Below are 17,170 nucleotides of genomic sequence, written 5' to 3' on the forward strand. Positions count from 1 at the left end.
AGTCATATACAAACCCCTTGTTCACTTGTCACAAGGCCAGACGCAATGCCTCTAAATTCCCTTTCTATGTCCCATTAATGATCAGCTAAACTGCTTACTCTACTGACCAATAGTAGCAAAATGCTTGTTAGCTGAACTAAAGTGTCTGTCCTCCCTCCAGGCCCCTAAACTTGGCCCAGCCTCAGCCTGAGCAGCATCAAATCCAGCCACCATTGAGAATAGATTGGCTCCAGGGTAAGAAATTCTCTGTTACATTCTCCAGTTAGATCACCTTCATTTCACTGCCGCACATGTGGCTTCAGCCTTGCTGACTTAAAAAAGACCTTTCTGCCTCACTCCTGGGACACTCTGAAGTTTATGGTCAAAGCTTTCTCCCTACTATGATAATCCCCAACCCTTGGCAAATAATCGTTTTGAATGAAAGTCCTCTTACTAAGTGAAAGGTTTTTTTTTTTTTTTTTTGACTTTAAAGTATACTGTTAAATACTTTAAATATAAATACTCTATTAAAATACTTAAACACTACTGGCTATAGTACATTTATTTATCCTCAGCAGAATAAATTATGTAACAGGTAATGTGTTTATATATGAGAAATGTCCAAATGTCATAAAGCTTGCATTTGACATTTGCAATTCCTGCACAGGAGCAATTTCTACAGAGGCGTAATCCCCACCATTCCTATACCCTGCAGCCTGACCTAAAGAAAGGTATCACTCATTCTTCTCAGTTATGGTGTTTATCTGCATTTACATAACTAACTACTAGACAGCCTTGATAAATCACATCTCTCTAATCCTGTCAATATGCACTTGAGTGTGCACTGAATTTCCTTTGCCTCTCCTAGAAGAGCTCATTTCCATTCTTCATGGGCCAGGAAGCCTCTCAAATCTACCACTGTGGCAGTTATACAACACCAACCTTCTATTGCACGTAACGGGCTCAGAAGGTATGAAAAATAGACATTTTTCATTAAGGAAAATCACTCCTAATGGCAGGTGTCAAAGCTGCAGCTGCCACTGGGGAGTATGTACCATGACAGTTAAGAAGAAAGACAGCTGACTAAATCTGATTCAATATTTGATATCTCTCCAAAAACACATGGCAAATTTAATCCTGAAGGACTTGCAGAGAACTAGGTAAAATAACACTGATAGTTAATGTTTACTGCATCCTTGTTGAATACCAGGCCCTGGGCTGAGTGCTTTACAGGGGTCCCCTCACTTAATGTATACAATGAAAACATGAGGTATAGACCATTAGTAAACTCATTTATAGACAACAAGAAAGAGGTTTAAAGAAGTTCTGAGAAATTCTCGGAAAAGTTAGTTCTATAGAGATAAGAAGCAGCTTAGTGTTTGTCTGGAATTGGAAATGGGAACAGCAAGGGACTGTAAATGAGCAAGACATGTCTTTGGAGGTTACACAAAAGTTCCAAACTTAAACTCCAGTGAATGTTGCATAACATCATAAATTTACTAAAAATCATTGAATTGTGCACTTTAAATGAAAAAGAATTTATAGGACTTAATAAGTCTGTAAGGTTTTTAATTATATTATGAAACTTTCCCAATGTCACACAACTAAGGAACCTGACTTGAAGTTCATTAGTTGCAGCAGAACTTAGACTTATAGACAGCGATGTGATGGCAGAGATCAAAGTGTATTATCCTGCTTTCAGAGTCACTGACCTCTTCCAACATATTATTAGGTAAACAATAAGCAGTTGGAGTGCACTCAGCCACAGCCAGGGTACCTTATAATTTATCATTTCAACCATAACTCTTTCAAATGACAGGGGTGTTATTATATTTTTCAACAGGAAAAGGGTAAGCTAAGCCTATGGTAGATATGTTGGGACACAGATCACTCTAGCTATAGCTCACAGCCAAACACCTTTTAATTTATTAGGTACTTCAAAATGTATCTTCCAATTGGATCCCTGTACAAATTTGGCAGGGAAGGATTTCTTTCCACTTTATAGACTCAGCTAGGGTTTTAGGTTCATAAATCCTTAACTGACAGAGCAACTTGGCAACAAAACTACACTTTAAACTGGGGGTTGCTGAATCTGCCATGTTAGCTATTATTGAACAGTTTACAATCTAAGAATAGATTTTACATTTTAAATAGTTATAAAAGTCTGTACAAAATAACCATCATTTTGCCTTTTAGCCTGTAAAGCCTAAAATATTTTCTATTTGGCTCTTACAGGGAAAAAAATGACAATCTTGGCTTTAGATGATTGCCACCATCCATTCTAAAACAACAACCCAGGAAAGCTCTGAATTACTAGAGTCATGTTGCAATTCCACATACAGGAGAGGAATCTGTGTCATAAGTCCCAAATATATTATATTTTATTTTGAATCACATGGAAGCTTTTTATTTAAGTTCAGGCTGCCCTTCAAGTAAATATGCCAATCTTTAGCAAACTATACAAGATAAATACCAAAAATCTTAAATATATCATATTCAAAGAGAAAAATAAAATCTTGAAAGAAGCCATGGAAGGGAGGATGGGGAGCACTTTATCAATTCAGGAATACAGATGGAAATTATAGCAGACATCCCATCAGAAACCTGACAAAAAGAGAATGGAATGAAATATATAGCATTTTGAAAGAAATAAGTCACCGACCTAGTGTTTTATATCCAATAAAAGTGTTCTTCAAAACTGAAGAAAAAATAAAAAAAAAAAACTTTTCAAACAAATAAAAACTGAGCAAGCAGCAGATCACCTGCTCTGAAAGAAATGCTAAAAGAAGTTTGTCAGGGAGAAAAAAATAGTTTAGGTCAGGAACTCAGATCTACATAGCATAAAAAGTGCCTGTTTTAGCCTTACAGTTTCTAGAAGGCATGGACTTTGTCTTGTTCATCAGGCATTACTGGAGCTCAGCAAAATACTGGCATACAATAGGTCCTGAAAGACTGGTTCGATAGATTATGAACCAATATTCTTGAATTTTTCTCTCACTAGAGTATATTCAGACAACCCAAAGGCAGACACGGAAAGATGTATTTCCTACACTAAATGCCAAGATAAGGAAGTTGTATTATATTTCTTAGCTTTTTTATATCTTAACAACACATTAAAGGTCCCAGGCTAAAATTCAAAGTTCTATATTCACATGATTCTCCCTTTCTTACAAAAATATATTCATCTGCATGGTTTCCACGGAGAGCAAAATAGTTTGCCAAAATAGTGTCGGGAGTGGTGAGCTTGTGAAGTAACAAAGTACCCCTACTGGAGAGCCTGATAGAATTCTCCTTCTGCTCATAGGTGATGATTTTTGATGTTAAAGGCAGGTTGGAAGACCAAACAAGAGCCATTTTCTATGTGACATTGCCCCAGTTCAAGCCCTGATTAGCCCAGGTATTGGTGTAATAACACTTCTAAAGATCCAGAATGTCTAGCTCCTTCCAACAAGTCACCTTAACTGTCAAGGTGTCCCAAGGCCCAGTGATAATAAAAGCTCTGGTTGATTAATAGCCACCTGGTGTGATCTGATGCAAGGATGTAGGGAAAGGCAGAGTGACAGCACAAAGTTATACCTGCAGACAAATGTGCAGAATCCTCTCAGCTCTCTCACTTCATTTCCTCAAAGCCACATCTTAGGACCCGCATCTTCATACTGCCTCCTACCACACCTCCCAGCTGAAGGAGAACTGAGGCTCTGACATGTCTATCCAGTTGTGTCCTCAGGGATGGTGGAATAGGACAGAAAGAGACACGCAGAGGGGGGTGGCCTCAATCAGTAGCAGGAAGGAGGAGGAGGCTGCATATGATTTTCAGTTTTAAACCTGGTGACCCTACCCATGAGTAAATAGGCTCCATAAGTGTCCTGCGTGCAAAAAATTGTTCCATGAATCATGCTGGTACATAGAAGGGTGGGGGAAGGGAGAAGAATAGTCCCATTATCCAGAAGTAAAGAAAACAATGATGCTATCAGATTATGATTCTACCTGGAGAATGAGAGTGGAAGCTTCTCTTTCATGGGGGTAAATGGCAATTACATATTTGCTTCCCTCTGAAAGGCCAAACTTCCTCTCAGCCCAGCCTGGCGAACCACAGAGTTTTCCCAGAGAGGCCAGGCTCCTAATAGTTTAATAGGTTAAAAACAAAGGTAAGAACAGTCCCTGGGAAAGTGTGATCTGCTCCTCACTAAACTTACTGATTAGAAGATCTATGAAAGGCTAAAAGCAGCTTTACTTCACAATGAAAGACATCTAAAAAAGCATAAGAAGTCAAACCATCAGCCAAACCTTTGTATTTTGCTGCACTGAAGGTCTTGTGGGATCTCAGTTTCGCTATCAGAGATCAAACCTGCGACCCCAGCAATGAAAGCACGGAGTCCTATCCCCTGGATCACCAGGAAATTCCCCAGATCTTTTTATACCAACATTTCCCTGGCCTAAATCAATGATGTGCTTGCTGCACATGATCTGCACGCTGGTTTCACATGATCTGCTGTCATGTCACCATTTCTACGGGCACGGGAACCAACCTAAAGCTCCAGGGAGACCTGACTGAAGATCCCTGGGAAAGCTTTTGTAAGTGACCCATGGCCCTGCTCTGCCAGGAGAATTTCTCAACATTGTTCAGGGAACCTCATGCACTACCAACTGGCGACTATTTTAGAAATCAGAGAGAGTGAGTCTTAAAGTGGATGTTGCCCTTGTCTCAGATACTCTTTTACTTTCACTTTTATCTTTCAGTCCCCACTGTTTATCAACTCCTGCTTCCAAACTCAGAACCTTCTTGAGAACCATGCTAGAGGCCCCTCATACATCAGTTGTCCTCAAATCTGGTCCCTGGACCAGGAGTCTCAACATAAGTTGTTGTTGTTCAGTTGCTCGGTCATGTCCAACTCCTTGTGACCCTATGAACTATAGCATACCAGGTTTCCCTGTCCTTCACCATCTCTTGGAGCATGCTCAAACTCATGTCCATTGAGTTGGTGATGCCAACCAATCATCTCATCCTCTGTCTTCCCCTTCTCCTCCTGCCTTTAATGCTTCCCAGTATCAGGGTGTTTTCTAATGAGTTGGCTCTTTGCATCAGGTGGCCAAAGTATTAGAGCTTCAGAGTCAGTATCAGTCTTTCCAATAAATATTCAGGACTGATTTCCTTTACAACTGACTAGTTTGATCTCCTTGCAGTCCAAGGGACTCTCAAGAGTCTTCTCCAACACCACAGTTCAAAAGCATCAATTCTTTGATGCTCAGCCTTCTTTATGGTCAAACTCTCACATCTGTACATGACTACTGGAAAAACCACAGCTTTAACTGTATGGACCTTTGTTTGCAAAGTAGTGTCTCTGCTTTTTAATATGCTGTCTAGGTTTGCGTTCCAAGGAGCAAGCGTCTTTTAATTTCATGGCTGCAGTCACCATGTACAGTGATTTTGGAGCCAAAGAAAATAAAATCTATCACTGTTTCCATTGCTTCCCCATCTATTTACCATGAAGTGATGAGACTGGATACCATGATCTTCATTTTTAGAATGTTGACTTTTAAGCCAGTTTTTTCACTCTCCTCTTTCACTTTCATCAAGAGGCTCTTTAGTTCCCCTTCCATTTCTGCCATAAGGGTGGAGTCATCTGCATATCTGAGACTGTTGATACTTCTCCTGGCAATCTTGATTCCAGCTTGTGCTTCACACAACCCAACACTGTGCATGATGTACTCTGCATTGAAGTTAAATAAACAGGATGACAATATACAGCCTTGACATTCTCCTTTCCCAATTTGGAATCAGTCCATTGTTTCTTGTCTGGTTCTAACTTTTGCTTCTTAACCTGCATACAGGTTTCACAGGAAGCAAGTAAGGTGGTCTGGCATTCCCATCTCTTTAAGAATTTTCCAGTTTGTTGTGATCCACACAGGATGGGAAGTGAGTGCAATTGTCTGATTGTTAGCACATTCTTTAGTACTACCTTTCTTGGGAACTGGGATGAGGATTGACCTTTTCCAGTCCTGTAGCCACTGTTAGGTCTTCCAGATTTGCTGACACATTGAATGCAGCACCTTGATAGAATCATCCTTTAGGGTTTTGAATAGTTCTCTGCTGTGCGGATGCAGGAGGGCCGAGAGGAGCTACTCCACATTCAAGGTCAGGAGGGGCGGCCATGAGGAGATACCCCTCATCCCAGGTAAGGAGCAGCGGCTGTGCTTTCCTGGAGCAGCCATGAAGAGACACCCCACATCCAAGGTAAGAGAAACCCAAGTAAGACAGTAGGTGTTGTGAGAGGGCATCAGAGGGCAGAAACCCTAAAACCATAATCACAGAAAACTAGCCAATCTGATCACAGGACCACAGTCTTGTCTAATTCAATGAAACTAAGCCATGCCATGTGGGGCCATCCAAGATGATCAGGTCATGGTGGAGAGGTCTGACAGAATGTGGTCCACTGGAGAAGAGAATGGCAAACCATTTCAGTATTCTTGCCTTGAGAACCCCATGAACAATATGAGAAGGCAAAATGATAGGATACTGAAAGAGGAACTCCCCAGGTCAGTAGGTACCCAATATGCTACTGGAGATCAGTAGAGAAATAACTCCAGAAACAATGAAGAGAGGGAGCCAAAGCAGAAACAATACCCAGTTGTGGATGGGACTGGTGATAGAAGCAAGGACCAATGCTATAAAGAGCAATATTGCATAGGAACCTGGAACGTTAGGTCCATGAATCAAAGCAAATTGGAAGTGGCCAAACAGGAGATGGCAAGAGTGAATGTCAACATTCTAGGAATCAGCAAACTAAAATGGACTGGAGTGGGTGAATTTAACTCAGATGACCATTATATCTACTACTGCAGGCAGGAATCCCTAGAAGAAATGGAGCAGCCATCATAGTCAACAAAAGAGTCTGAAATGCAGTACTTGGATGCAATCTCAGAAATGACAGAATGATCTCTGTTCATTTCCAAGGCAAACCATTCAATATCACAGTAATCCAAGTCTATGCCCCAACCAGTAATGCTGAAGAAGCTGAAGTTGAAGGTTCCATGAAGACCTACAAGAGTTTTAGAACTAACACCCAAAAGAGATGTCCTTTTCATTATAGGGGACTGGAATGCAAATTTAGGAAATCAAGAAACACCTAGAGTAACAGGCAAATTTGGCCTTGGAGTACAGAGTGAAGCAGGGCAATGGCTAGTAGAGTTTTGCCAAGAGAATGCACTGGTCATAGCAAACATCCTCTTCCAACAGCCCAAGAGACAACTTTCCACATGGACATCACCACATGGTCAACACCAAAATCAGATTGATTATATTCTTTGCAACCAAAGATGGAGAAGCTCTATACAGTCAGCAAAAACAAGATGAGGAGCTTACTGTGGCTAAGATCATGAACTCCTTTATTGCAAAATTCAGACTTAAATTGAAGAAAGTAGGGAAAACCATGAGGCCATTCAGGTATGACCTAAATCAGATCCCTTAAAATTATACAGTGAACGTGAGAAATAGATTCAAGGGACTAGATCTGATAGACAGAGTGCCTGATGAACTATGAACGGAGGTTTGTGACAGTGTACAGGAGACAGGGATCAAGACCATCCCCAAGAAAAAGAAATGCAAAAAAGCAAAATAGCTGTCTGAGGAGGTCTTACAAATATCTGTGAAAAGACGAGAAGTGAAAAGCAAAGGAGAAAAGGAAAGATATACCCATTTGAATGCAGAGTTGCAAAGAACAGCAAGGAGAGATAAGAAAGCCTTCCTCAGTGATCAGTCCAAAGAAATAGAGGAAAACAATAGAATGGGAAAGACTAAAGATCTCTCCAAGAAAATTAGAGATACCAAGGGAACATTTCATGCAAAGATGGGCTCAATAAAGGACAGAAATGGTATAGACCTAACAGAAGCAGAAGTTATTAAGAAGAGGTGGCAAGAATACACAGAAAAACTATTCAAAAAAGATCTTCATAACCCAGACAACCATGATGATGTGATCACTCACACTCACCTAGAGCCAGACATCCTGGAATGTGAACTCAAGTGGGCCTTAGGAAGCATCACTACAAACAAAGCTAGTGGAGGTGATGGAATTACAGTTGAGCTATTTCAAATCCTCAAAGATGATGCTGAGAAAGTGCTGCACTCAATATGTCAGAAAATTTGGAAAACTCAACAGTGGCCAGAGGACTGGAAAGATCACTTTTCATTCCAATCCCAAAGAAAGGCAATGCCAAAGAATGCTCAAACTACCACACAATTGCACTCATCTCACATGCTAGTAAAGTAATGCTCAAAATTCTCCAAGCCAGGTGTCAGCAATACGTGAACCGTGAACTTCCAGATGTTCATGCTGGTTTTAGAAAAGGCAGAGGAACCAGAGTTCAAATTGCCAACATCTTTTGGATCATCAAAAAGCAAGAGATTTCCAGGAAAACATCTATTTCTGCTTTATTGACTATGCCAAAGCCTTCGACTGTGTGGATCACAACAAACTGGAAAATTCTGAAAGAGATGGGAATACCAGACCACCCGACCTGCCACTTGAGAAATCTGTATGCAGGCAGGAAGCAATAGTTAGAACTGGACATGGAACAACAGACTGATTCTAAATAGGAAAAGGAGTATGTCAAGGCTGTATACTGTCACCCTGCTTATTTAACTTATATGCAGAGTACATCATGAGAAATGCTGGGCTGGAGGAAGCACAAGATGGAATCAAGATTGCTGGGAGAAATATCAATAACCTCAGATATGCAGATGACACCACTCTTATGGCAGAAAGTGAAGAAGAACTAAAAAGCCTCTTGATGAAAATGAAAGAGGAGAGTGAAAAAGTTGGCTTAAAGCTCAACATTCGGAAAACTAAGATTATGGCATCCAGTCCATCACTTCATGTCATGTATATGGGGAAACAGTGGAAACAGTGCAGACTTTTATTTTTTTCTGCTTCAAAATCACTGCAGATGGTGACTGCAGCCATCAAATTAAAAGATGGTTGCTCCTTGAAAGGAAAGTTATGACCAACCTAGACAGCATATTGAAAAGCAGAGACATTATTTTGCAACAAAAGTCCTTCTAGTCAAGGCTATGGTTTTTCCAATATTCATGTATGGATGTGAGAGTTGGAGTGCCAAAGAATTGATGCTTTTGAACTGTGGTGTTAGAGAAGACTCTTGAGAAACTCTTGGACTGCAAGGAGATCCAACCAGTCCATCCTTAAGCAAATCAGTCCTGAATATTCATTGGAAGACCTGATGTTGAAGTTGAAACTCCAATACTTTGGCCACCTGATGTGATGAACTGACTCAGTGGAAAAGAGCCTGATGCTGGGAAAGACTGAAGGCAGGAGGAGAAGGGGATGACAGAGGATGAGATAGTTGGATGGCATCACTGACTCAATGGACATGAGTTTGAGTAAACTCTGGGAGTTGGTAACAGACAGAATGTCCTGGTGTACTGCAGTCCATGGGGTCACAAAGAGTCAGACACGACTGAGTGACTGAACTGAACTGAACTACCAGACTCACTCCCATAATATAAATTTTAAGATAACAGGATTAGTCATAAGGTTTTCAAGAAGGAGAAACAGTCCACAAACAGGATACATTGTTGTTATATAACCCTTAGTACAAAGTTAAGCTGAGTTGTTTTGTTGTGTAATCATCACCTCTGGGCTTAAAGAAAAAAAATGTTTTACCTGACTAAGACTAAGGAGTGTAGAAGAAGAAGAAAAAAAAAAAAAGGTTGCCCTTTTCTCCTCCTTGAGAATTCCAGACCCCTATCTCCTCTTTGAGAGCCCCAGATCCCTCTCTCCTCCTCGGGGACCCCAGACTTCTTATCAACCTATCTAGAAATTGAGTCTCTCTTTACTATTAGTTTATTCTCATCATCGAATATGGTGTATCGTTCATTCATTGAAGCAGCGGCTCGGACTTCCTGCTCTGAGGCAGTGCCTGCCAGGGTAACTACATAGGAGGCATTTGATGAGTATCTCCTGAGTAAATGACAACCCACTCCAGTATTCTTGCCTGGAACATCCCATGGACAGAGAATCCTGGCAGGCTACAGTCCATGGGGTCGCAAGAGTCAGACATGACTTAGCAAGTAAAACACTACCACATCCTGAGTAAATTAACGAGAGCGTGCGAGCGTGGTGGAGCAGAAATGACTATCTGACTCTAACCCGTGTTCTTCCCACAATACCACTTGGAATAGCACGTAGCGGCTTTGCATTAGTTTTGGTTAGTTTGGGGAAAGAGAAGATACTTCTAAATTGAAGCAAGCTTTATATTGTGGTACTGAGCTTATCAAAGTAGACTGGTTCATGTCTGGTTACTAGTTATGAGGTCTTATAGGGCTCACTTAACAACCCTTGTTGTTGGTCTAATACCATCTGTAAAGTAGGAAAAGAAGTCTATATCTGTCTATCTTCTAGAATTCTGAAGAGGGATAAGTGAAAACGTATATGCAATAAGATTTTGCATATTAAAGTACCATGTAAAGATAAGTTATTACCATTACAACATGAGGAGGAAAAAAAGGAAAGGTGAGAAGAGGGAAGCTGAAAAAAGAAAAGAAAGTAAAAGAAAATTGAAAAGAAAATGTGATGGTGTTGGACAGAATGGTTTCTAAGATTTTCTAAGTCTAAAATTCTCTGATTCAATAGAAAGAGAAAATAAAAATATTATCAAAATATTGTCTATCAAAGTAGCAATTTGTCCAAGAATAAAATTCAGTATTATTTGTATCTACTAAAACCACAATCTGTTTTAGTTTAAAATATACATACTTTTTGTTACATTCCAAGCTCTTTCAAATGCCTCTACTCTTATTTTAGTCTTTTTAATTCATGTAAAAGTAGCTTTCTTACAGTATCATTTAGATCATGATCACATCTCATTGTGGCTTCTTAACTAATTGTACATAGCTATATATGATCCAAACTCATAGCAGATTATTCTCTAGGGAGTACCAAGCTTGGTTCTACTGGATAAAGGCCACTGAAAAGTCTGAGAAGGGGGACTCTCTGATTCTTCTCAATCTACAAATTCCAAATAATAAATCATTGATGAAGCAGCTGGTATGATTTGTATGTAAGCCATGATGAACTGCCATTATCATGATCAGGACATTCATCCACTGAACATCCGCCTTACTCAGCAAACATTTGGCAAGAACTTTGATGACAAGGGTAACCTACTGCAGCAAACTCCAGCAATCCAACAATCCTTATTTGATTACCTGTCTCAGCTTCCCCTTATAGGTCTTACATTAACAAAAATGGGGAGAGACAGTAAAATCAAGGGACTCATTACAGCAGGGTGGAAATCTTTTGATGATTATTAAGAAATAAGATGATTGATGTGGCTATTGATGGTCTGAAGTAAAGGTCTTAATGTAGATTTTCAAAAGTCAGGTGGTATAGTCATTTTCACAATATTGATTCTTCCTACCCAAGAACGTGGAATATCTCTCCATCTCTTTATATCATCTTTGATTTCTTTCATCAGTGTCTTATCATTTTCTGTGTATAGTTCTTCTGTCTCCTTAGGTGAGTTTATTCCTAGATATTTAATTCTTTTTGTTGCAATGGTGAATTGAATTGATTCCTTTATTTCTCTTTATGATTTTTCATTGTTAGTATATAGAAATGCAAGTGATTTCTGTGTATTGATTTTGTATCCTGAAATTTTGCTAAATTCACTGATTAGCTGTAGTAATTTTCTGATACTATCTTTAGGGTTTTCTACATGCAATATCATGTCATCTGCAAGCATTGAGAGCTTTACTTCTTTTTTTCCAATCTGGATTCCTTTTATTTATTTTTCTCCTTTGCTTGCTTTAGCTAGGATTTCCAGAAGTATGCTGAATAATAGTGGCAAAAGTGAACATGCTTGTCTTGTTCCTGATCTTAGGGGGAATGCTTTCAGTTTTTCATCATTGAGAATAATGCTTGCTGTAGGCTTAACATACATGGCCTTTACTGTGTTGAGGTAGGTTCCTTCTATGCCCATTTTTTGAAGAGTTTTAAACATAAATGAGTGCTGAATTTTGTCAAAGGCTTTTTCTGTACCTATTGAGATGATCATATGGTTTTTATCTTTCAATTTGTTAATATGGTGTATCACATTGATTGATTTGCATATATTGAAGAATCCTTGCATCCCTGGGATAAACCCAATTTGATCATGGTGTATGAATTTTTTATGTGTTGCTGAATTCTGTTTGCTAAAATTTTGTAGAGGATTTTTGCATCTACGTTCATCAGTGATATTGGCTTGTAGTTCTCATTTTTTTATCTTGTCTTTGTCTGGTTTTGGTATCAGAGTGATAGTGACCTCATAGAATGAATTTGGAAGTGTTCCTTCCTCTGCAATTTTTTGAAAGAGTTTTAGAAGGATAGGTATTAGCTCTTCTCTAAATGTTTGATAGAATTCTTCTGTGAAGCCATCTGGTCCTGGGCTTTTGTTTTTTGGGAGATTTTTGATCACCATTTCAATTTCAGTGCTTGTAATTGGGTTGTTCATAATTGCTGTTTCTTCCTGGTTCAGTCTTGGAAGATTGACCTTTTCTAAGAATCTGTCCATTGCTTCCATGTTATCCATTTTATTGCCACATAGTTGTTCACAATAGTCTCTTAAAATCCTTTGTATTTTTGCACTGTCTGCTGTATCCTCTCCTTTTTCATTTCTAATTTTGTTGATTTTATTCTTCTGTCTTTTTTCTTGATGAGTCTGGCTAAAGTTTTGTCAATTTGGTTTATCTTCTCAAAGAACCAGCTTTTAGTTTTATTAATCTTTACTATTGTTTCTCTCATTTCTTTCTCATTTATTTCTGCTTGGATCCCTATGATTTCTTTCCTTTTACTAATTTTGGGTTTTTTTTGTTTGTTTGTTTGTTCTTCTTCCAGTTGTTTTAGGTGTAAATTTAGGTTGTCTATTCGATGTTTTTCTTATTTCTTGAAATAGAATTATATTGCTATAACCTTCCCTCTTAGGACTGCTTTTGCTGCATCTCATAGGTTTTGAGTTATTGTGTTTTTAATGTGATCCCTATCAAATTACCAAAGGCATTTTTCTCAGAACTAGAACAAAGAAATTTCACAATTCATATGGAAACACAAAAGACCCCGAATAGCCAAGGCAGTCTTGAGAAAAAATGGAGCTGGAGGAATCAGCCTTCCTGACTTCAGATTATTCTACAAAGCTACAGTCAAGACAGCATGGTACTGGCACAAAAACAGAAATACAGTACAATGGAACAAGATAGAGAACCTAGAGATAAACCCATGCACCTATGGGTACCTTATATTTGACAAAGGAGGCAAGAATATACAATGGGGCAAAGATAACCTCTTCAATAAATGGTGCTGGGAAAACTGGACAGCTACACATAAAAGAGTGAAATTAGAACACTTCCTAACACCATACACAAAGATAAACTCAAAATGGATTAAAGATCTAAATGTAAGACCAGAAACTATAAAACTCTTAGAGGAAAATATAGGCAGGACTCTCGATGATATAAATCAAAGCAAGATCCTCTATGACCCACCTCCTAGAGTAATGGAAATAAAAACAAAAGTAAACAAGTGGGACCTGATTATAAATTTAAAATCTTTTTCACAGCAAAGGAGACTATAAGCAAGGTGAAAAGACAACCCTCAGAATGGAAGAAAATAATAGCAAATGAAACAACTGACAAAGGATTAATTTCCAAAATATACAAGCAGTTCATACAACTCAATACCAGAAAAACAAACAACCCAGTGAAAAAGTGGGAAAAAGACCTAAACAGACATTTCTCCAAAGAAGCCACACAGGTGGCTAACAAACGCATGAAAAGATGCTCAGCATCACTCATTATTAGAGAAATGCAAATCAAAACTACAATGAGATATCACCTCACACTGGTCAGAATGGCCATCATCAAAAAGTACAAACAACAAATGCTGGAGAGGGTGTGGAGAAAAGGGAACACTCTTGCACTGTTGGTGGGAATGTAAATTGATACAGCCACTATGGAAGACAGTATGGAGATTCTTTAAGAAACCAGGAATAAAGACACAATATGACCCAGCAATCCCACTCCTAGGCATAAATCCTGAGGAAACCAAAACTGAAAGAGAAACGTGTATCCCATTGTTCATTGCAGCACTATTTACAGTAGCTAGAACATGGTAGCAACCTAGATGTCCATTGACAGATGAATGGATAAAGAAGGTGTGGTACATATACACAGTGGAATATTACTCAGCCATAAAAAGGAGCACATTTGAGTCAGTTCTAATGAGATGGATGAGCCTAGAACCTATTATACAGAGTGAAGTGAGTCAGAAAGAGAAAGATAAATACCATATTCTAATGTATGTATATGGAATCTAGAATAATGGTACCAAAGAATTTATTCACAGGGCAACAATGGAGAAACAGACATAGAGAATAGACTTATGGACCTGGGGAGAAGGGAGGAGAGGGTGAGATGTATGGAAAGTAACATGGAAACTTACATTGCCATATATAAAATAGATAGCCAATGGGAATTTGCTGTATGGCCAGGAAACAAACAGGTGCTCTGTATCAACCCAGAAGGGTGGGATGGGGAGGGAGATGGGAGAGAGTTTCATAAGGGAGGGAATATATATGTATACCTATGGCTGATTCATGTTGAGGTTTGACAGAAAATAACAAAATTCTGTAAAGCAATTATCCGTCAATAAAAAAATAAATAAATTTTTAAAAAGTTGGGTGGATCATTGAGATCCTCTGCTTCTCCCTCAGTATTAGTAAACCTTAAACAAGTCCACTCTGTGTATGCTATCTGGAGGAATTTGTAAAGATGGCAAAGATGGCAAAAACTTGATTTGAAATTTTATAGATAATAGTCTGGTATGTTAATCAAGGTAAACATTGCCAGAAGGGCCAGGCTCTTCTGTTTGCCCTCCAGCCAAGAGCCTGGAGACCAAAAGACATACCTATATGCATAGGTAAAATGACTCCAAGCAGGGAAGTGCATGGCTGTGCAAAAATGACTTAATGTTAACAACATACACGGTAGGTGAAACCACACAGACCCAGAAGACAGAAAAGGGCAAAGGCCTTTAGAAGAGGTAAGTGCAGGCCTGGAGAGAGTATGGGACAAGCTGAATTCACTTTTGATTTGGAGTGGTATTGAGAAGGCAAGATTTGCTAACTGGAGATTAGAGGGAATTCTCTTCCAGGAGGAAAGCAAAGGATAGAAGTCAACTTGGAAAGAAAATGAGGCTCTAGCAGAATGGGTCAGGCAGCATATAATACTGGATGTGGACTAAGGCTGTAGGAAATGTTGTAGGCTTGCACCTGATACAACAGGGCCTCTTGATATTTAACACAAATGGCAATCATGGTGGCAAGGGAGAGTGGCCCTCCAACCTAGCTGCTGAAGCTCAAGGGCACACCGTAGGACCACACGGCCTCCAACATCTGGAAGTTCTCTGGAGAGACTTGTAGCTTACGTCAATGAACCATGACTGCTCTCATGCCCAGAACAGGTGGAAAAAAGACTTATATTATAGCTGATAAGGATAGGAAACATTCTGAATACCCATCCTCCCCCCAAGAGAGAGGCAGGCCTTGCTACATATCAATACACAATGGAAACAATATACAGTACAAAGCCAGACACTCTGTCTCAGTTCAGGGGATGAAAGTCACAAAAACAGAGGAGCAAAAAGCCTTCTGGAGGAGGTGGGGGGAATGGTCGGTGTTGACTAGAGGGCAGAGGGAGGTGGATTAGTCGTGGGAGATATACCACCTAGTGCCACATGCATAGCCCTCCTGACAGCAATTGCCCTCTTTCAGTCAGTGAAAGAGCACATGTATGGCACAAGTCTGGAGGTAGACAGCCAAGTCAGTCTTGAGAAATCAATTTAACTGTTTCACATATTCATTTCCATATAAGTAGAAAGGTGACAATCCTAGTACCATATATTAGGATTGATTTGAGGATTGAATAAGTTCATGTCTGCAAATCATTTAAACAATGCCTGGAGCCTAAGAAAGCATACAATGCATTAGCTATTACAGTCACTATTAGTATGAATAATTCTATAATCAACTGTGCCACAGGAAGGGCATCGATAGATCACAGCCTCTCTCTCAGGTGCTTGACTGAGTTCTACTATGTAGGATGGAAGGGATAGAGTGGGGGAAGGCCAAAAAGCTAGTTAGAAGGTCATTGGGTTTCTTTACACACATCATCCTGCACACCCATGCTCTGAAAAGTCCAGCCTCTTCTCTACCTGTATTCAAACCTAAGATACTCCTTGCCACACAAATACCACGGGCATCAGCCAAGGAGAGGGGCTCCAAATCTTTTACAGGCAAGTGCATGGGGCTGAGAACCAGGCGCACCCACATGTTAAGTCTACCATTAACCTCTTACAAACCACTTTCCCTGTCAGGCAGGCCTGATATGAGAATAAATTCAGTTGGCCTCTCCACCCACTAGGACCCAAAAGCAGCAAAGTCAGCTGGAGGCACCACCCCAGTGCTTATCCCTCCTGGCTCCAGAAGACCTCTGGGGTCTGGACAGGCTGCAGCTTCCCAGTGTCCCCTATGTGCTGCCCCCCCGCCCCACAGTGGCCTCCAGCAGGTGAAACCCTACCCTGTTCAGCTTCCGGTAGATGGTAAGGCCCCTGGATTCCATCTGCCAATTCCAGCCTAACAGCCCGGGATTCTGAAGTTCCGCGCAAGCCTCCTGGAATTGCTCCTCAGAAAAACTCCTGGAAGAGGCCATTCTTCCACAACCACAAGTCTTCTGCCTGCAAGGGAGGCCACACACAGCCTTAGTATGTGTTAAGGATCAGGGCAAGAGTGTGGCCAAGAGTGATTGGCAGGAAGCAAAGAAGAGATAGGGTAGAAGATGGAACTTATCTATGCACTTGCTGGCAATGTAGCCTACTTTCCTAAGTTAAGAGCCATCTGGTTCTCTAAACAAGCTTCTTAACTTCACTTTCACTTTTCTCCCAGATTCCTTCTTCCCACTCACAAATTTATCTGTGCACCCAAAGTTAATTTTTTTTTCAAGGAACCATTAGAACAGGGATGAAAGAAAAAACTGGAAACATTAAAAGGACTGGTGATTATATGAAATCTATCCCATATTGTGGGTGCTCCAAAGAATCTAGAGCTGTGTTTCTCAAAGGAAGACTAATGGGGTCTTCAATTA

At 39.9% G+C, this 17,170-nt stretch overlaps 1 protein-coding gene across 1 annotated transcript in view; it reads right to left on the reverse strand.

Annotated features, from left to right (window-relative positions):
• The window catches only part of LOC122451224 (phosphatidylcholine transfer protein-like), a 30,905-nt gene extending 14,167 nt beyond the window's left edge, over positions 1-16,738 (reverse strand). Inside the window, exon 1 of the mRNA XM_043483917.1 lies at positions 16,607-16,738. Coding sequence (XP_043339852.1) covers positions 16,607-16,738 — 132 coding nt within the window. The remainder of the gene's footprint in view (positions 1-16,606) is intronic.
• Between the last annotated feature and the right edge of the window lie 432 nt (positions 16,739-17,170).

The sequence above is a fragment of the Cervus canadensis genome, chromosome 1, assembly GCF_019320065.1.
Source record: "Cervus canadensis isolate Bull #8, Minnesota chromosome 1, ASM1932006v1, whole genome shotgun sequence".
NCBI lineage: Eukaryota > Metazoa > Chordata > Mammalia > Artiodactyla > Cervidae > Cervus > Cervus canadensis.